This window comes from Rattus norvegicus, chromosome 7, assembly GCF_036323735.1.
Source record: "Rattus norvegicus strain BN/NHsdMcwi chromosome 7, GRCr8, whole genome shotgun sequence".
Lineage (NCBI taxonomy): Eukaryota > Metazoa > Chordata > Mammalia > Rodentia > Muridae > Rattus > Rattus norvegicus.
Window position 1 is genome coordinate 77594205 of NC_086025.1, and position 22595 is coordinate 77616799.

Consider the following 22595-nt stretch of genomic DNA (forward strand, 5'->3'; position numbering starts at 1 on the left):
ACTACCTAAAGACTATATATGGACTGACCCTGGACTCTGACCCCATAGGTAGCAATGAATATCCTAGTAAGAGCACCAGTGGAAGGGGAAGCCCTGGGTCCTGCTAAGACTGAACCCCCAGTGAACTAGACTATGGGGGGAGGGCGGCAATGGGGGGAGGGTTGGGAGGGGAACACCCATAAGGAAGGGGAGGGGGGAGGGGGATTTGCCCGGAAACCGGGAAAGGGAATAACACTTGAAATGTATATAAGAAATACTCAAGTTAATAAAAAAATAAAAATAAAAAAAAATAAAAAAAAAAGAAATACTCAAGTTAATAAAAAAAACACAAAAAAAAATTGGCAGCCTATTTTTATATGCTAATTTTATAAAGATTACAGTCTTTTTCAGGTTGTTGAATTCTTTTGAAGTTATTGAGTCCAATTTATAAACATCCTGACTTCAAGCAATTTGGTCAGAAATGTATTTTCTACCTGAGTAAATCTGAGAACTTTGGTTTGTGGCATCAATTGATGGCTCTTAGTTGATCCCTGAAATGGAGACCTTGTTGTTAGTTCTTATTAGTCAAATTTCCTTTAAAGGCAGCTAAAAAATGCTGAGAGAGGGAGAAATAGTTTTCTCCAGTGAGAAGGACACCAACTGGTTTTCTTATACCAAAAGTTCAGCCCAGAAAACATACATATGAGCAACATCATACAGACTGATCATGTTGTAGTTAGAAATACACATATATGAATATAACAACAATTAGTGGGAAAAGGTCATAAACTTGAAAGAGATCAAAGAAGGGTATATGGAAGGGTTTGGAGGGAAGGAAAGATGGGGGAAATTATGTGTTTATAGTATAACCTCAAAAAAAAGTTATTTTAAAAAGAGGAATGCTTTTTGTATTAACCTGGGCAGTCATCAAAAGGATTTGAGTCTTATTTCTTGGGGAAGATTTTGAATCTCTCTCTACCTAAGATTTTTCATCTATCAACTTGGTTTTAACATAGTAGCCTTCTTCAAAGGATTATTGTGAGGCTACATATATAGAAGGCTATCTGAATCATGATATATGATTTGTTGCTATTTAAGTCTTGTTTATTTTTACTGATTTAAAAATAAAACCTGAGCTCTGTGTAACCCTAAATCTCAAATTTTACCACTTCCTTTTTATCTACAACCAAATCTAAACCTTTCCCTACTACAGTTTTTCTATTAAATGGAAACATGATTAGCTCTAATTTGGTTGGTTGTGAATATTGATTATCTAGTACTGTGTAGAGATTTTTCATTATTTAGTTAACAATTTAGGGGGAGGGTTTAGTTAGTTAGTCATGGTTTTTTGAGATAGGGTTTCTATGTATAGCCTCAGCTATCCTGGAACTCACAATGTAGACAAGGCTGGCTCAAACCCAGAGATCAGCCTACTCCTTCCTCCAAATTTCTGGGATTAAAGTCATATCCACTACCACCTGACAGCAAAATTTAGGAATACCTTAAAATGACATTTTAGACAAATAAAAATATGCTTCATGTGCAAGTATTTTTGGCATAAAATTTAATAATTTTGTGATTTTTTTGCCTACTTGATAATTTTATGAACTTTTAGCTTACTTAATGTTTTAATGATTAGTTTTGTCACTTTAACACTAAAGTTGGTATTTTGATAAAAATTTGCAACCGCATTGTTGAAAATTGGCAGGTTGTCTCAATACTGGCTCCTCCTCTTCTTGTTATTCTACATGGGCTCTTTGTATGCTTCAGCTCCTCCCTTGCTTCCTCTGTTACCTGTGTTTCTTCTTCTACCTTTCCAGCTCTAAGTTGCAAAGTTGGACCTTCTAGTACTGCAAAACTAAGCTGGCAGGTTTGCAAATTTGTCCACAAAAGAAGTCTGAGGAGTTTTCTTCCCCATTCCCTGTTACTAGAGTATAAACGATATGTGATGTTTTTTTAACTGTTGCTAAAGGATCTTGCTAGTTTGTGTACATCCTGTGTGCATTATAAAATGCTCATGGGAAAAACAAGTCTAGAATGAAGCTATTTCGGGGTTTTGGCAATGAATCTGGGGCTGGTGGCAGAACTGTACTCAGTTTGACTCCCTTTTTCTCATAGGCAAGGGACCTGATCAAGCCTGTGGAGTGAGTGTGGTCAACGGGAAAGACTCATCTCAATCTGTGACGCTATTTACATACATGCTGTCCCTGACTCCACTCATCATTGAAGTATCTCCCAGGAGAGGCAGCACTGCCGGGGGCACCCGGCTTACAGTCACAGGATCTGGATTCAGGTACAGTCTTAACATAGGCTCACATCAACCTGCTTCTAGATGCAAGGCTTCACTTGCTCTCGTCTTTGCCTCACAGTAATCAAGTACAGTCCTGTACTGACAGTAACATTAACTGAATACATACTCTGTGCTACGGACCTTCCTACCAAAAGAAGGTTCCTCCTTTACCATATAGGGTGTTTTTATCCCACTTCATGTTTAGGAGGTGAAGGTGAAAGGGACAGAATAGAATGATTCACCCCAAATCTAGCAATAAGTTCACAAACATAAATCATCCGTTTTGCCTTCCCCATCCGCTCATCTCTAATCACAACATGTTTCATTGGTCCAAAGAGACATCTTTTCCCTCATCAAACTCGTTCCTTTTCAACCAGCCAGTCTCTTTTCTGATCCCATGACTCAGCTACACTGCCCTCTTTCTTCAGCGGACAATGCTGACTTCAAAGTATGGAAGGCGTGATTCATTTCCCAAGAGCTTACAGATACTTTCAACACAGCAAGTAGAGGTTAAATCCTGTGCTCAAAATGTGGCAAAGGAAAGAAAAATCCATGCACAAGTTTTACAATTTGCAAAATGCAGCTGTTGGAGACCATAAAGAACTGTGATCCCTTGAACCTAGGCAGCCTTTTCTTAATGTTGGAACACTTGCTGGTTTGTACATTTCTATTCCCTGACTTGTTAAAGTTTTTCTTTACTTTTTCTCAACCAATACTTCTTAATACTACTGTGGTATCAGCCGGTACTTTGAAAAACCATATGTCACTGCTTTTCCAGTAACTTAGGAAAGCAGGACTTGTAATATGTGTAGCAGAAATGTAAGGTAAACTTGTGTCATCAGCATTTCCTTCCTTTACAGTGAAAACACAGAGGATGTTCAAGTCACCATAGCCAACAGCAAATGCGACGTCCAATATTCCAACAAGACACATATCGTCTGCATGACAAGTGCTCATGCTCCTTCAGGATGGGCTCCAGTTCTTGTCAACATCAAAAACATTGGCGTGGCCAAATTGGTAATGACAGTTAAGCAGAGTAACCACAGCAATGAAAATCTAGCAGGCTGGAGGTGTCTGATTACTAATAGATATCTTGTTTTAACGTCTCCAACAGATAATTGAACTGTACCTGTCTGTACTAAATTTAAGCAGAGTACATACTTTGTTCTTTATTCTTCATGTTTTATTTGATATTTTAATTATTCTGTCTGTGGAATAATTAATAATGGATTTTAACTTTGTTACTATCATGAAATATTTGAGTCATCTGTAACATCTTATAATTGAGTTCCATTTTATTATTAGATAAATATATCCTGTTTCAGATTTTCTTTCTTTGAGAAATTTTCTGATGACTTCTCTGAACTTTATGGCTTCTTGCACTCTGTTACAGGAGAATGCTGACTTCTTATATGCAGATGTTTGGTCTGCCAACTCCTCATGGGGAGGAAAACTTCCACCAGAGGAAGGGTCACTTGCTGTTATTACAAAAGGACAGATAATTCTGCTGGACCAAAGTACTCCTATTCTGAAAATGTTACTCATTCAAGGTAAATTTGTAAAAGTTTCTATATTAGACTTTGCTGATTATTTCCCTCAACTTAATTTAATGAAAAGCCATGATTATGAACATTTATCTTTGAATTAGGCTTTTAAAATCTTTTTGTGATTATGATATTATTTAATGTGTTTCCAGTAGCATTCTTTAAACTTGGTTTCATGTTGTTTTTTGTTTCTTCAGTGATAACAGGGGAGGGTGGTGAGCTCCTCAATGTTCCTCATATTTAATTGATTAAAATAACATCATTTCCCGTGTCAAAAATACTGAGGTAGTGGATCCCAGAGACCACAAAGTTTTAGCGATTTTAGCGGTGTGCTCAAGTCAATCCTAATAGTCCCTGACTGCCCTAGTGTTGTGCTCATTTTGTGAACCACAAAACACCACCAAGGCACTGTTTCTGATGAAATTGCACTAAAGTCTTTATTCAAGCTCAAGGTTGTGCCACATTGCACAGGACAGGAGGGCAAAGCCCCAGGCCCTCAGTGGGACAAGGTTTAATAGGAAATGACAAGCAGTCAAGGGCCTTTCTAGTCTGGCAAACATCTATCTGGGGAGCTCTTATGGAATTTTGTTGTCCTTTAAAATAATTGGTTGGAGCTAGGAGCCAAATCATAAACTTAACTTCTGCTTTCATCCTGACTGGTGGTTGTGATGAAGTGAGGTGCCAGGGGCAGGTTTGTAACCGAGAAACTGGTCCTAGACACAGGTTTGTCATGAGAGTAACCTGGAAACTGGTGCTAGAGAGTTCAACCTTAGGTCAGGTTCTCTGAGATAGAGTCTGAACCCCAGATCTGGTCTCTAACTAGAAGCTGACTACAGTACTCCTCTCTTTTGCCCATGAATCTGCCTTCAGTTGTGATCTGGGTTCTCTCTGCCTTTTGGTATTCTGTTCCTACTATAAAAATGAAATGATCACAGCAATTTCAAATATACATGAAAGAAATAATAAACAGGAATAATAAAGTGCTTGGAGCTTTTGTGAATAAACTTTGGCAGAACGATCTTACGTGCCTAAAGACTTCTGTAATTTTATGATCCTTTTTAAGCTTCTACAATTTCAAAAGATATTTGTAATTTGAAGCCATTAAAGAATTAGATCACAAGTAAAGTTGTACTATCTTCAGACTGACATCCATCTTATGAAAAGGCATTTTGGTATAATCCTAATGATGCTGGTCAAGTTATTGCTATGACACAAAATAATACAACTTTTAGAGCTAATCCTTTTTAAAGATGAGAACTAATGTTGACATCACAATAATTTCTATAAAGATGACTATGTCTCTGTCCCTCATTTATATTTTGAAGTCCTGTTTTATTCAATAAATCTACATAGTTGCACTGTTTAATGATAACAAATTGTTATTGCAAAGCAGTTTATCCTAGACTAAATTTTGCTGTTAACTCTTGGGGTCTTGTGACGTACTAAAGTTATGTGGTTCACAGGTGGGACTCTAATATTTGATGAAGCTGATATAGAACTCCAGGCAGAAAATATACTAATCACAGATGGGGGAGTTCTTCAGGTATGGGAAACAATATCTTCACTTAATTGTATTGTTTAAAATATTATATATAAAACTAATAATTCTACCAAATTTATCTGAAGTTATCTTTGCTTTAATTGGTTGGATTAATGTTACAACCTCACAGAAGATTGATTCTTAGAATATTCTTTCATTTTAATAGAGAAAATACTGTGTTGTTGAATTTAAAGTGCAAAGAAAACTTCCTGTGTCAATCCTCCGTGTTTTTCTGAAGGTCAGCTGTTGTACATTGATTGACCTATTAGAAAATTCAAGTCTTAGGGTTAGAGGGAGCTAGCAAGATGACACATCAAGAAAAAGTAGACATAACCAAAGGACCAATGCTGGAGGTCATCCTATTGGCTTTAATCATATCTGGGACAACGGGGTATCAGTGTTTAAAAGGCACATAAGCTTCATTCTTTTGATATTGATGTTTTCCAAGTGACAACAGTACAGACATGCACCTACACGCATATGAAAACATGTACACACAAAAATTTAAGGTTTACATTGAGAAAGAAAGATATGGATGACTAGACAATTCTCAAATGGGGAAGAAAAGGAAAAATATTTTTGCAAAATTAGAATTGTGAATTGTGAGTTTAAGTTTTCTGAGCAAGATCTGTGAATTCTTTCAGATTGGGACAGAAGCATTTCCATTCCAACACCAAGCTGTCATTACTCTTCATGGTCATCTTAGATCTCCTGAGCTGCCTGTGTATGGAGCTAAGACATTGGCTGTGCGAGAGGGCACACTGGATCTTCACGGTAGGCTGAAGGCACTCTGATATAAACTTGCCAGTCTTCTCCTATCTTTGGATAGTCTCTATTTCTTTCTGACTCCACCCCTTAGTCTAGAAAGTTACACACAGAAGTGAGTCTCACAACCAAGTTTATGCCTTCCTTCTAGGCTCTCCCCGTACCCTTCTGACAGCTATGGCTGTAGATAACCAAACACTATGGGTACCATTTACCCTTTCCTTATGTATGCTATTTACTCATTACTTACTGTCTGAAAAGGCACTCATTTTGGATTTAGAAGATGGTAATTTCTTCATTTTTACTTCTTTAACCAGAATATTTCTAAAATATAAAAACAAATTTATACTTGTACTTTCCTGTAGCGGTAGTTCAGGAAATTGACATCAAGTAATGTAGTTTAATCATGTTTGAGATGCTAGGGTAAAATTGTTTGAACATGAACTGAATAATTTTTACATTGATGTCTATATGGTGATAATTGTAGCCTTTTGGGGGGGGTGTTCAGAATGCTGCGACCTTAGATATCCCACATGGCACTAAATATATATATCCTATGTAAATATATATCCTATATAAATATATACATATATTAATTCAAATGCAGAAGCCACTTAGTAAAGGAGAGAGTTCTTCTAAAGAGATGCTTGGTTTGTATGTGACTTTCAGGTCTGCCTATTCCTGTGGTCTGGACTCGCTTGGCTCACACTGCAAATGCAGGAGAATGGACTTTAACTGTACAAGAAGCGGTGACATGGAAGACAGGAGATAGCATTGTGATTGCAAGCACAGGACACAGGTATCAGATGACATTGATTTATTTGGGATATAGATTTTTTTTATTAACTTAAGTATTTCTTATTTAGATTTCGAATGTTATTCCCTTTCCCGGTTTCCGGGCAAACATCCCCCTAATCCCTCCCCCTCCCCTTCTTTATGGGTGTTTCCCTCCACACCCTCCCCCCATTGCCGCCCTCCCCCCAACAATCACGTTCACTGGGGGTTCAGTCTTAGCAGGACCAAGGGCTTCCCCTTCCACTGGTGAGCTTACTAGGATATTCATTGCTACCTATGAGGTCAGAGTCCAGGGTCAGTCCATGTATAGTCTTTAGGTAGTGGCTTAGTCCCTGTAAGCTCTGGTTGCTTGGCATTGTTGTTCATAAGGGGTCTCAAGCCCCTTCAAGCTCTTCCAGTTCTTTCTCTGATTCCTTCAACGGGGGTCCTATTCTAATTTCAGTGGTTTGCTGCTGGCATTCACCTCTCTATTTGCTGTATTCTGGCTGTGTCTCTCAGGAGAGATCTACATCCGGTTCCTGTCGGCCTGCACTTCTTTGCTTCATCCATCTTGTCTAATTGGATGGCTGTATATGTATGGGCCACATGTGGGGCAGGCTCTGAATGGGTGTTCCTTCTGTCTCTGTTTTAATCTTTGCTTCTCTATTCCCTGCCGAGGGTATTCTTGTTCCCCCTTTTAAACAAGGAGTGAAGCATTCACATTTTGATCATCTGTCTTGAGTTTCATGTGTTCTATGCATCTAGGGTAATTCAAGCATTTGGGCTAATAGCCACTTATCAATGAGTGCATACCATGTGTGTTTTTCTGTGATTGGGTTACCTCACTCAGGATGATATTTTCCAGTTCCAACCATTTGTCTATGAATTTCATAAAGTCATTGTTTTTGATAGCTGAGTAATATTCCATTGTGTAGATGTACCACATTTTCTGTATCCATTCCTCTGTTGAAGGGCATCTGGGTTCTTTCCAGCTTCTGGCTATTATAAATAAGGCTGCTATGAACATAGTGGAGCACGTGTCTTTTTTATATGTTGGGGCATCTTGTGGGTATATGCCCAAGAGAGGTATAGCTGGATCCTCAGGTAGTTCAATGTCCAATTTTCTGAGGAACCTCCAGACTGATTTCCAGAATGGTTTTACCAGTCTGCAATCCCACCAACAATGGAGGAGTGTTCCTCTTTCTCCACATCCTCGCCAGCATTTGTTGTCACCTGAGTTTTTGATCTTAGTCATTCTCACTGGTGTGAGGTGAAATCTCAGGGTTGTTTTGATTTGCATTTCCCTTATGACTGAAGATGTTGAACATTTCTTTAGGTGTTTCTCAGCCATTCGGCATTCCTCAGCTGTGAATTCTTTGTTTAGCTCTGAACACCATTTTCTAATAGGGTTATTTGTCTCCCTGCGGTCTAACGTCTTGAGTTCTTTGTATATTTTGGATATAAGGCCTCTATCTGTTGTAGGATTGGTAAAGATCTTTTCCCAATCTGTTGGTTGCCGTTTTGTCCTAACCACAGTGTCCTTTGCGATATAGATTTTTTTTTAATCTGTGTAAAAGAAGAATGATGGAAACTTCTCAAACTATTTTATTTGAACTTGAAACATTTGGTAAAGAACCATAAGCAAGCTGGGTGGTAGTGGTGTACACCTTTAATCCCCACACTTGGGAGGTAGAGGCAGGAGGATATCCATGAGTTCGAGGCCAGCCTGGTCTACAAGTGAATTCCAGGACAGTCACAGCTACACAGGAGAAAAAAAAAACAACCCCGTCTCAGAAAAGCAAAACAACAGCAATGAAAACAAAACCACCAAAAATAAATAACTAAAAAGGAGAATATAAAGAGCCAAATACATGTGGGTCAGATGCTAGTTTCTGTCTGATCACCAGTGTGTGTTGACTTTCTAGCGACTGAATTTGTTATAAGAACAAGACTAAATGTGGACCATAGTAAAATAATATGTCCACTAAAATGGTTATTTTACATGGTTAGGGTCTTAAGTAAGATTTCACTAGAAAGAAGCAATCTGCTACTAAAAGTCGTGTGAAATCATCAACTTGGGGCTTTAGCTAAACACATTTATGTAAATGAACTATTTTGTCTGGGGTCAGCTGAGGACATGAGTGAACAACAGGCAAAATTCCCTTATCTTCTTCCCTTGGCAGTGTTTCTCAAGGAACAAAACTGGAGGTTGTGATAAGAGTAAAAAGAGAGGGAATTGGTATACAATGATAATAAGCTAGCAGAACTTTCCAGATGCCTGACATGTCATAGCTGAGAATACCTATCCCCCTTAACTTCCATTTAGCTACATAGTGTATTCTAGCAATTAATACACTAAGATCTAGCATCTCTGTTCCAAGAATATCAAAGAGCAAAGGACGAGAGGCATTTGGTTTAGCTTGATGTTCAAATTACAGATACTTAGATTGCATGTGGTTACATTTATCAGGAAGTGAAGAGTAATTATGACAAGAAACAGATCTGCCAGGCCTGTGACTGAATTTAAAAATTAAAATGCAAGTTGCCATTTTTCAAGTTAAAAATAAGATTGCAGATGTTAGAGAGAGATAAATATATACTTACAAATTTAGCGTTGGAAGTACTCATTTATCGCCCACTACCCCAGAAGGAAATTTAAATTATATAATGACAAAATACAAAAGGAGGAAAATCACGGGGCTCCCTAATAAACTGGGAAGTCTGTATTTACAGCCTTCCTTTGTGAAATAAAAAAGCAACTTTACAATTTAGAAGAGAGTTGGTTTAAGGATACATTGAATTAGAGCTGTAGAGATGGCTCAGTTCTTAGAAGCCATGCTCGCAACCAAAACATTAAGAAATATGAATTAAGGGCTTTCCCATCAAATCTAATTTACTATTCATTGGTGAATCTAATCTGAGAAATTTTAAAGTCAGATTAAGGAAATGTTTTTTCTGTAATAACATTGGTTAAAGAAGAGGAGGTAGCAGATTTGGAAAGTGGGGAGGGAGATCAGATATAAGAAAAAGGGGAGTAGAATTGTGTAGTTATATTTTAATTAAATAAAAATATTTAAAAAATTTTTTTAACGCTAAGAAAAGGAAATGTATTTTTGTGGGGGTTGTGCTGTGTCTACTTCTTGCAATAATGCTCACCATGGCCGTTACTTGGTCTCTCTCAGTTTCCATAGAATTGCATGCTATCATTTCCTCCCACAACTGCTGTAAAGATGCAATGAGGTCATTTGAACAATAATAGCAAAATGAACCTCAAAGAAAGTGCTTCATAAGCATGTAACATCATTAAATAATGCCATGGGACACTAGAAAGCAAGCTAGATCTCAATTTTTTAAAGAGTGTAAATATATGGATGAGTACATCATAAAATTAGCAAGACTCACTTACTGTGGCTGGAATCTTGAGTAGATTAGAGAATAAATGACAACTGAGTAATTTTTCTACTTAAAAACTTCTAGTGGCTTTCCTTTGTAAGAGTTTCTACTTTGCCATGATTAAAGCTGTTCACTGTTGCTGTAGGAAGCTATTATGTGTATTTTACAGGATGCTTCGAAACATCTCTGGCCTCTCTCCATTGGACGCCAGTAGCACATCCCTTCCTTCTGAAGCGTTTTCAGTCATTACTGCAACTATAAAGTCATTCTCATTTAAGAGCCTCCAAGGATGACACTTAAAAGTTATAAATGATTGCTTTTGCAGGCTCTGAACAAATGTCGCACTCAGGTTTGAAATGAGCCATCAAACTTATTCTGCGTATAAAATATTTTACTCAAATATCTCTTTAGAATGTGGTGTGACATTTTTCAGAACCACCTTATTTTATGACTGAAGCATTCAATGTGTAAACCAAATATGGTAAATGTGTAAGTTAACTTTTTTTTCCTTAAAATTTTATAGACACAGTCAAGGAGAAAATGAGAAACGGACCATTGCATCGGTGTCTGCTGACGGGATGCACATAACTCTAACTAGGCCACTAAACTACACACACTTGGGAATCACCACCACACTTCCTGATGGAACTGTGTTTGAAGCTAGGGCAGAGGTTGGAATTCTTACAAGAAATATCTTAATAAGAGGGTCTGAAAATGTGGAGTGGAATGACAAGATCCCATCATGCCCTGATGGATTTGACACAGGTACTCTTAGCCGCTGTTATGTGGCTGGCAATGATTATTCCAGTTTTTCTAAACGTTTTGGTTTATGTTGAAGTGGACTATTTTGTTGTAGATATTAAGCATGGGAACTTGGAAACACCAATAGTTTGATTGTATTTGCGATATAATGAGGAAACTGATCAATGCTGACACCAAAGTAGAAGGAATGAGTGAGACTGGAATCCATGACAAAGTCCCTCTCCTGTTCTTGTGATTTCTTATTACTTTTCTATTCCTAGGGTCCTTTATTATGCAGCCTTGATAACTACAGCTTCACATGTGGCCCAGAAGCTACATCACTTATATTTACCAAGGAAATAGAGAGTTTCAAATACAGTATTTGTTGTTTTATTTAGCAAATCTTTAACAATGCTCTTTGTATTTTCCAAAATCTGTAGTGTATGTGAGATTACTTTCATCATAGATAGTTATTATAGTAAATAGTTCATGGACAATGGTAACTAGATAGAGAATGGATATTTGAGAAGATGAAGAAATTTGTGTGTAGATATATAGATCTGTAACTTTTAAGATAGGCAATGCCTTTGAAATGTTGGTCCTAATCATTCTTTGCATGAGTTTCTGTCCTATCCACTGCAGAATATTTTGCAACGTGCCTGACCTGAGCCAATCAAATATTAGTAACAGTCGCATTAGTGTGTCAACCAAAAATACTTTCCAGAGGTTGTAAAAGCATTATCTGGAAACAAAATCATCTCTAGTTGTGAGCCACAGAACTGTACTGTGTACCATTATTGAACAAGCCTAAAGCATCCATGACTTTCAATGACAAAGGATACTTCTTATTCATGCTCCATCTGTCTAGTCTAATGTGGGTCAACAGGAGGTCCTTTTCATTATAATTTTCTCAGAATTCAAACTGACGTAAGCTTTGTCTCAATATGGGTTTTCATAATCTCTGAAGCAAAGATATGACAGCTAGAGAGTCAAACCACCAATTAACTACAAAGGTTCTAAAATGATGTATTTTGCTTTTGTTTATGTGCCATTGGCCAGAAATGAGTCAACAGCTCTGAGGAAGTTCAAGGGAATGAGTTAGTGAAAGGTCCTGAACACACAGCAGAGAATTACTGGATACAGATGCATCTTAATAATGTGTTTATACTGTAAAGCAGAATGTCTTTGACAAATTATCTCTGTATTTTCGTAATCATTAATAAGTAACTAAATAATAACAGTCAAGAGTTAGTTAATAGCTTTTTCCTTATAGATAAGCATACGGTCTTCAAATTTTATGTTAAATGACCTATTTTCTGATGCCATTTTATCTGCATCAAGTCTCAGAGTGGATATGAAAGCAAGTCTCAAGCTGTTTAGAATGAGAATACTTCCCGTTATGCAAATTAGGCTGTCCGACTCTAATGCTATACAAGCATAATTTAGCACTATGTTAATTCCCTATTGAAGCAGAAGCTTCAGAAACAATAAAAAATACTACTATCACTATTCATTCAACCATTCAAATATTATTTAGTACTATCTCTAATAGATGCTTTAGAATATACAAAGATAAACAAGACACATTATTTATCTTTCCTATTACTTAGAAAAAATGAAGGTATAAATACATAATACTTATGTTCCAGAATAAAGTTGAATATACGTGAATAAAGAGAAAAGAAATGAGTATAGGAAATTTTGGCAAGAATATTTCTATAGGTTCATGAATAATTTTAAATATTTTAAAATATTTTTAAAGGAGAATTTGCTACACAAACATGCCTTCAAGGAAAGTTTGGAGAAGAAATGGGAAGTGATCAGTTTGGAGGCTGTATTATGTTGCATGCCCCTTTACCTGGGGCTGACATGGTAACTGGAAGAATAGAATATGTAGAGGTAAGGAAAATTATTGTTAAAACACCAAGATGTCATACAGTGACTATAGATCGAGCTCCAGCTTTTTGCCACACTCTACTTCCAATCAGGTAGCAGACCAATAAATGAACACTCTTAATGATGCTAAATACTTACTCATTTGATCACTCTAAATGTTTATCTCCATAATTTTTAAAAGCATAAATCGTGTCCATCCAGACACACAATTTGAAATCTAATAATAGTTTCATATTATGTCCAAAACAGAAAATTCAAATCCTTAATCATGATTTTGTCCCCTGTGACCTGTTCATGTCTGGTGATCCACATGTGCCTCCTTACATAACCGTGTCAACCACGTATCTGACTGATGCTCATTTGTTCTTTGTTCAGTTTAAAACGCTCCTCCATCAAAGTTTGCATACTTCACTTTATTATTTCTATTGGGTTTCTTCTCAATGTTACTTTGTAAGAGAGGCCTCTCCTTACTTGAAATTGTTATCCAAATTCCTAGTTTCCTTTATTTACTCAAACTCATGATATTTTATAGATTTCAGGATCTTATTTATATCATTTCATAAGCAGACTTGTTAACCAGAACTTACCACTTCTTATCATGCATTCAGTGAAGAAAGGAGTAGAGAAAGGATCAGATCCACAATATCAAAATCCATAAACCCCCTCTGGGCACACTCAAAGTCAGCACTGACATTTGCAATGACTTTTCTTTAGATTTATTACACATGTGACATCTGAAATAGAAACTAACTGAAATTTTTAGAATCAAATATCTATTAAATAATATGTAATAGTTTAATATTTAATAGTTGATAGTTAATTTTGTAGAAATAAAATAAAGAGCTGGGGCTGGAGAGATTGCTCAATAGTTATAAGTACTGGATGCTATTCTAGAGGACTCTGGTTTAATTCTCAGCACCCACATGACAGCTCACGGGGATCTGGTATTCTCACATAGACATATGGCCAGCCAAAACACCAATGCACAGAAAAGTAAACAAATCTAAGGAAAAAAAGAAAACCAATACATAGATAAACAAATGGCAGTTCAGATATTTTCTTTGCTTAGATAACTGGATTATGTTGAATTACATGTCAGCATCTTGAATATTAGATAATTAAATCATAGACTTGAAAGAAACAGCAGAATGGTTATTAACAGCTTCTAATCAGGAGCCACACCCACTTGGATTGGCAAGGAAGTTACAAGTGTGAACAAGGCCCTTGGGCTATTTACAGTTTTTTCATCTGTGTGGTTAAGTCTTTACCTAGATCATGGTAAAGACTGGGACCTTCCATATAAAACACTAAAGTATGTGGCACCTGGTAAATATCCTGAAGAATTTTTTATATATGGGAATCAAAGGATTAGGGAAAAAGAAGACATTTAGAGCTTAATTTTGATACATAGAAAAGTTGAGTGATGGAAAGAGTTTTATTTTATTAAACAAAACAGTTTACTTGTAGAGAAACAAAACACAAAAGAATGAAAGTTGGCATTGAGCCTGCAGTAGAAGGCGCAGTTGCCTTGCAGCAATAGACTTGTTTATTTATTCTCTTACTCCACTTATTTGTCCCACTCATTCATGCCTTAACAAGTATTGTCGTATTGAATTGCATTATATAAAAGATTGTATTCAAAATAAAATAGTATTTCAAATAACAATATGAATAATGTGGAGGATATTATTGTCAATATATTCACACCTTAATATAAAATTGGAGATTACTTTGAAACAGAAAATTACTGAACAGGTCTTATTTTTGGTCTGACAGGTGTTTCATGCTGGCCAATCTTTCCGTTTGGGACGATACCCAATACATTGGCACCTGCTTGGAGATTTACAGTTCAAATCGTATGTGAGAGGCTGTGCAATTCATCAAGCATACAACAGAGCTGTTACAATCCACAATACACATCACCTTCTTGTGGAGAGGAATATTATATATGATATAAAGGGAGGGGCATTTTTCATAGAAGATGGTATTGAACATGGCAACATTCTACAATATAATCTGGCAGTGTTTGTACAGCAAAGTACCAGCCTATTAAATGATGATGTGACCCCAGCTGCATTTTGGGTAACCAACCCTAACAACACCATACGACACAATGTGGCTGCTGGTGGCACTCACTTTGGCTTTTGGTACAGAATGAATGACCACCCCGATGGCCCATCTTTCAACCGAAACATTTGCCAAAAACGAATTCCACTTGGAGAATTCTATAACAATACTGTTCATTCTCAGGGGTGGTTTGGACTGTGGATTTTTGAAGAATATTTTCCCATGCACACAGGATCTTGTACTTCTACAGTGCCGGTGCCTGCTGTCTTTAATTCACTCACTGTCTGGAACTGTCAAAAAGGAGCTGAATGGGTCAATGGAGGAGCCCTGCAGTTCCACAACTTTGTGATGGTGAACAACTATGAGGCTGGAATTGAGACCAAGAGAATCCTGGCTCCCTATGTTGGGGGATGGGGGGAAAGCAATGGAGCTGTGATTAAAAATGCCAAAATCGTTGGTCATCTTGATGAGCTGGGAATGGGATCCACATTTTGCACCTCAAAAGGCCTGGTTCTCCCATTTAGTCAAGGCCTGACGGTGTCATCTGTACACTTTATGAATTTTGACCGCCATGCCTGTGTGGCTTTAGGAGTAACATCAATCACTGGGGTGTGTAATGACAGATGTGGAGGCTGGAGTGCCAAGTTTGTTGACATCCAGTATTTTCATGCACCGAATAAGGCAGGCTTTCGATGGGAACACGAAGCAGTACTGATTGATGTTGATGGATCACTAACAGGTAATATTGTTCTTCAATCTGTGATTAAAAACATACATTTAGGATAGACAGTGGTGCTACATGCATTAAATCCCAGCACTTGAGAGGCAGAGGCAGGAGGTTCTTTATGAGTTCAAGGCCAGCATGGTCTACTGAGTGAGTTGCAGGACAGCCAAGGCTACACAGAAAAACCCTCTCTCAGAAAACCAAGTATATGTTTATGTGACTTTGAACTGTTAAGACTGATTCACCAGTATCACAGACTGTAGTCCAGCAGTAAGTTTACCTTCTGATTTGAAAATGAAAGGAAAGCACAAGGTATTTTTTATTGTTTTTTTATTTTTGAAAATGCTACAAACTGTCAGAAGCAGCCTCTGAACATGCCCTTTTATTTCTTTCATTAACAATTTGTTTTTGAATTGATGGTTACTTTGTAGAACATCTATGGAGACACTGCTCACTGCCATTTTGATGCTGGACGCGTTCATTCTGCTGTCATTTTTCATTAAGATAAAAATTTGTTTTCATAAATGCCAAGTTGTGGACTCAGCCACAATCCGTACAAATACATATAAATTCCATCTTTGTTTCTAAATCATGCAGGCAGAATATATCCTTCCTTCCTTCCTTCCTTCCTTCCTTCCTTCCTTCCTTCCTTCCTTCCTTCTTTCCTTCCTTCCTTCCCACTTTCTTTTGTTTTTCAAGACAGGTTTCCTTTCTATAAATTTGGCTGTCCTTGACCAAACTGGCCTTGAACTCAGAGATCTACCTGCCTCTGCCTGCCAAGTGCTGGGACCACTGCCTGCCTAGAATACTTTTTAAAAGGAGTGATAAGGCTGCTATCAACTCCTTTGTAATTTAGTGTCTAAATTTGTATTTGTTTTAAAATGTGTTCAATAGGCAAGAATTACAAAAAGAGGAGATAATGTTGTTTTTTTTTTCTTGGATTTTTTGTTTACATTTCAAATATTATTCCCTTTCCTGGCTTCCTGGCCATAAGCCCCCTATCCCATCTCCCTCCCTTTCTTCTATAAGGGTGTTCCCCCTCTCCAACCACCTCCCTTCCTGCCTCCCCACCCTAATGTTAATTCCCCTACATTGGAGGGTCCGCCTGGGCAGGATCAAGGCTTTCTCCTCCCATTGGTGCCCAACAAGGCCATCCTCTGCTACATATGCAGCTGGAGCCATGACTCTGTCCATGTGTAGTCTTTGGGTTAAGTCCTTGGAAGCTCTGGTTGGTTGGTATTGTTGTTCTTATGTGGTTGCAAGCCCCTTCAGCTCCTTCAATCCTTTCTCTAACTCCTCTAGTGAGGACCCCATTCTCAGTTCAATGGTTTTCTGTTTTTTCTAGTTCTACCTCTGTTGTGGATTTTTCAGTTTTGTTGGTGGATGAAGATATGTTTGATAATGAAGTATAAAATTTAATGTACATCTCCATAGCTTCAGAATGGCTATTCTAACTGCATCAAAATTCATTGAGATGTATGGATGTTGGATCCGGCTAAATTTAGTGTGTGATATTTTTTGCAAGTTTTTTTATAATAAAGTTTATTACATTTTAAATGAAATACTAAACCTAGAAAAATTCATGTGCATCATAGTTTTTAATCATTTTAAGTCACGTAAGTCATTTGGATAAAAATATGTCTCATTTTCTATAAATATCTATGATTTCCAAAGGTTTTATCTTTACCAATTGTTAATAATGGACTTGTCCGAACAGGATCGGAAGCTTATACTGATAGGTAAACCCAGAGATCTTAGTGGCTGATACTGGAAGTCCCTTTGAAGGATGAAGCAGCATCCTTTTCAATGTTCACATGGTCTGAGTTCTCAGCTACGGTTGATGGCTTCTGTCTTTCTTCTTGTGGTTTTCAGGAGGGAGAATGTAGTGTTTCTCTTTAAAGTTCTGACTAACAAACTTGTTGAGGGTTTTAAAAATTAGTTATTAAAAGACAATCATCTTGCTTAGTGTCTGGGAGGGACAGTTCTTAGATTCCCTGAATCCTTCCTAAGGATTTATTCTCTTTCCAATGATCATAGAGCCAATACAAGACGTTCTCTAGTAACTAAGCCTATATTTGTTTAAAAGCACATGATCTGTGAGCAGGTTTGAATCTTCCTTTGAATCCGTCTGAACCCTGAATCAAGTTACTTGTGCTATTTTCCATCTCTTTGACCCTTGTGTGTGCTTCCGGTTTGTGTTTCAAATACATTGGTGGTGAATCCCTTGTCAGAAAAGTCTACTGTAAAACAAGTGTAACTGTAACTTGCAAGGAAAATCCTCTACGAAGGTTTGTAGATTTTGTTGGTAATATTGTGGTCACAGGACCTATGTGCACTGTAGGTCAGATTTATTACTTTTCTCATATAAAGTTGGAGTCATGCTGTTTCTGTTTCTTCCCCAGGGCACAGAGGCCACACTGTCATTCCACACAGCCCCTTACTGGACCCTTCACACTGCACTCAAGAGGCTGCATGGAGCATTGGTTTTCCTGGCTCCGTCTGCGACGCCTCTGTCAGTTTCCACCGTTTAGCATTCAACAAGCCGTCTCCAGTATCTCTACTTGAAAAAGATGTGGTTCTCTCAGACTCTTTTGGTAAGTGAATTCTGACAGTGTAAGAAACGAATTTCAATGTTTCCCTAATGTCTTGTTATCATTTTCTTGAGTTACTTTATGGTGTTCTGAATATTGCAAAATGCACATTTGTGCCAGTCATATTCCAGGCAGAAACCAGCTATTCAAGAGAGAGATACATATGTATGATATATATATATATATATACATATATATATATACATATATATATATATATTCCTTTGTACCCTGGCTGTAGTTGGCATTATTGCCTGACTAGGTTGAAGTAATTACTCACAATTCATATGCAACTTTTCAGCCAAACAGAACTTGTAAGCTGCTTCTTTTATGTCAGAAATCTTTGGCTGTCGCACTGACCCCTGCTGTTCCTTACAGTGTGTTATGCCCTTACTCACATTCTAATTTCTACAACAAAAGCCTGAGATAATTAACTTGTGCAGAGAAAGATTTACCTTGGCTCAGTCTTTTGAAGTTTCTATTGGTGATCTCGGGTCTAGCTGCCTTTGATTCTGTGGCAAGGAAGTATGCCCTGGTGAGGAACCAGAATGGAACAAAGCTACTGAATCAGTTCACATTCCCTTCTCAGGGCCTGTTCTTAAGGACACAAACACCTCCCACGAGGCTGCACCTTATAAAAGTTCTATTGCTTTTTACTAACTCTATCGTAGGGAATACACTTATAACACATTGGCCTACAGAGGACAGCGGTCTACTGTCTGGGAGGAATGGCCCTTAGTCCCTTAGTCCTTCCTAAGTGTTTGTTCTCTCTCCAGTATCTATAAAGTCAGTAACTACGCATATCTTTTCTCATTTATACTTCAGGTAGCCGACTTTGAGTGACTCAAATCTGTGTATCTATCTATAACTTACTACATCTATTTAGAAACTAATAATATTTGACTTCCTATCCATTGTATTTTGATAAACCTGCTATTAGTCGAAAATGAGTAATGTTGAAAATGCATCTACTACACATAATATTCTGAAGAAGATGCCTCAGTCTAGGTTACTTTACCCATTTACACTTACATTAGCCCCTAGTTCAGATCGGCATTTAATGCAAGCCTATTTTATAATAATGGCTTGAATATCTGATGTAACCTATTAGATAATTATTTTTTGTTATTTTATAACCTACCAATGTAAAGTCCAAAACTCATTAAGTTGAACATCATAAATTATATCCTATCTGTATAAAGTAAATATCTGTCTATAACGAATCAACACACCACAGACTGATATGATAAACTGCAGATTCTAAAAGTGCGTGACAGCATAGGTGAATCATGGATTTTCTAAACAAAATCTTTATACCACCTACAAAAGTTATTGCTAACATTCTCTGGGTAAAGCCAAACACATAATAAATGATTGTGAAAATAGAAAGGGACTTTGTCAACAGAATCAAATCACTTGCCTCTCATTCTCTGCTATCATAATTTACCATTCTTTTTTCAGCACATTACAAATAATTTCAAGGTGGTAATTTAATAAGCCATCAGTATTTTCAAATACCCCATCCCCACTTAACTATATTGATAAGGTGACTTATAATTTAAAACAAATATGTGGTCTTTCAATAGTAGCTTTTTGTTTTGTAATTTCATAGCATAAATATACCAGCACTATGTTTACTGGTAAAAGTACCTATGTCTAGCTAGTCTAATCCACACTGACATATTAGAATCTTGTTACCTTTTTCCCATCAGAGTCTCTCAAGATGTTCCTTGTAAGTATTCCAGATCCTTCCCTTATTTCAAGCAGATCCCTACATCTGCTTATCTGTGTACTTTGACCCATGTCCCACTCCTGGACTCACTTTGGGACTGAGCAGAGATTCAACCCATCATCTACCTTCATAGTTCCCTTTCTAGATGGTGGGTCATACAACTGTGGTGGCTTTGAAATGGCCATTGTTACTTCTCCAAAGTGAAGTGACTATTGCTTTTTGAATTGGAAAGGATCTGGAAAAAGTGCAAGAAGTGGTCAATTATTCAAGTAACTTAAACTTGAACCTGTCTCCCAGGTCTCCAGTGTTTATTTCTATATGAAGTATAAAATAGCAAATAATGCCATCATGTGATATTTAAAAATCTGTGCTCAAGCTGGTCCCGAAAGGAGGAGGTGAAGAAAGGTGGAGGAGGTGAAGAAAGGTGGAGGAAGCCAGACTCAGAAAGTGCTTTGTAAAGTAGGCTGACTTGTAGAAATTGTCCTCCTCATTAAGGTGAGAAGACCACCAAGACTCCACATTCTCCTCTGGGGAGATGATTACAGGGGTGGATTTACTTTTATTTTAATTCTTCTCTCACCCAGAACAACTAGAAGGCAGAAGGGAGCAAGACATATCACTGAGAAGGGAAGATCTTTAGGGGAGACAAGTATCAGTGCCCCCCTAACACTTATTGTGATGATACGGCTATTTTAGACTTGACTAAAGGCATTCTTACTTTCTCATGATTTTTGATCCTTTTCTGAAACAATCAAGTTATCCACCATCTATGTATTTACGTAATGATGATGACTCCTCACAGTAGTTTAAATCTAGATTTCATTACATTTCTTCTGCAATAGTAAAGTTCAACATGGAGAAACATGCCTCCCCTTAGAGTCTATCATACTCAAAAAGTAAATAAATAAATTGATAAATAAATAAATTGAAACTAGGGTTTTATGAATGTTTTCCTTTAAATAAATACTAAAATTTTGCATGATTGCAAAATATAAATAACTACAAAAATGTAAAGATAGTATTCATTATAAGCCAAATAATCAGAGAGTGTCATATTAAAGTACAACTGCATCCATTGGAATACTATAGTCAACATTTATACCACAGTTAAATGCAATATTAAACAGTAGGGGTGGGGGTTGGTTAAAGGCATTTTAAACAGAATTCTTTCCTAGAAATCCCATGGACAAACTAGGTATGGTGGCTCCCACGCTTAAACCTAGCACCTGAGAGGCAGAGGAAGGCAGATCTCTGAGTTAAAACCAGTCTGGTCTACACAGCAAGTACCAGAACAGCCAGTATTACACAGTGACACCCTATCTTGAAAAACCAAAATAAAATAAAATAAAATAAAATAAAATAAAATAAAATGCCACAGAATGAGCCAGTATTTGTATTTTCTTTTGTTCAAAAACAAAAGCCTTTATTTTTTTTCCTTTTCTTCTTTATTAACTTGAGTATTTCTTATTTACATTTCGAATGTTATTCCCTTTCCCGGTTTCCAGACCAACATCCCCCTAACCCCTCCCCCTCCCCTCCTATATAGGTGTTCCCCATACTCCCCCCATTACCACATTCCCCCCAACAATCACGTTCACTGGGGGTTCAGTCTTAGCAGGACCAAGGGCTTCCCCTTCCACTGGTGCTCTTACTTGGCTATTCATTGCTACCTATGAGGTCAGAGTCCAGGGTCAGTCCATGTATAGTTTTTGGGTAGTGGCTTAGACCCTGTAAGCTCTGGTTGCTTGGCATTGTTGTTCATATGGGGTCTCGAGCCCCTTCAAGCTCTTCCAGTTCTTTCTCTGATTCCTTCAATGGGGGTCCCGTTCTCAGTTCAGTGGTTTGCTGCTGGCATTCGCCTCTGTATTTGCTGTATTCTGGCTGTTTCTCTCAGGAGCGATCTACATCCGGCTCCTGTCGGTCTGCACTTCTTTGCTTCATCCATCTTGTCTAATTGGGTGGCTGTACATGTATGGGCCACATGTGGGGCAGGCTCTGAATGGGTGTTCCTTCTGTCTCTGTTTTAATCTTTGCTTCTCTATTCCCTGCCAAGGGTATTCTTGTTCCCCTTTTAAAGAAGGAGTGAAGCATTTGCATTTTGATCATCTGTCTTGAGTTTTATGTGTTCTGTTCATCTAGGGTAATTCAAGCATTTGGGCTAATAGCCACTTATCAATGAGTGCATACCATGTGTGTTTTTCTGTGATTGGGTTACCTCACTCAGGATATTTTCCAGTTCCAACCATTTGTCTATGAATTTCATAAAGTCATTGTTTTTGATAGCTGAGTAATATTCCATTGTCTAGATGTACCACATTTTCTGTATCCATTCCTCTGTTGAAGGACATCTGGGTTCTTTCCAGCTTCTGACTGTTATAAATAAGGCTGCTATGAACATAGTGGAGCATGTGTCTTTGTTATATGTTGGGACATCTTTTGGGTATATTCCCAAGAGAGGTATAGCTGGGTCCCCAGGTAGTTCAATGTCCAATTTTCTGAGGAATCTCCAGACTGATTTCCAGAATGGTTTTACCAGTCTGCAATCCCACCAACAATGGA

The 22595-nt window shown here is 37.5% G+C and overlaps 1 protein-coding gene across 2 annotated transcripts in view; it reads left to right on the plus strand.

Annotated features, from left to right (window-relative positions):
- Window positions 1–22595, plus strand: part of Pkhd1l1 (PKHD1 like 1) — a 174932-nt gene that overhangs the window by 89142 nt on the left and 63195 nt on the right. For both annotated transcript variants that reach the window (XM_039079161.2, NM_001034931.2), the window contains exons 41-50: window positions 2098–2272; window positions 3130–3286; window positions 3663–3819; window positions 5277–5356; window positions 5998–6127; window positions 6788–6917; window positions 10809–11050; window positions 12789–12925; window positions 14699–15728; window positions 18116–18307. In XM_039079161.2, coding sequence (XP_038935089.1) covers window positions 2098–2272; window positions 3130–3286; window positions 3663–3819; window positions 5277–5356; window positions 5998–6127; window positions 6788–6917; window positions 10809–11050; window positions 12789–12925; window positions 14699–15728; window positions 18116–18307 — 2430 coding nt within the window. The remainder of the gene's footprint in view (window positions 1–2097; window positions 2273–3129; window positions 3287–3662; window positions 3820–5276; window positions 5357–5997; window positions 6128–6787; window positions 6918–10808; window positions 11051–12788; window positions 12926–14698; window positions 15729–18115; window positions 18308–22595) is intronic.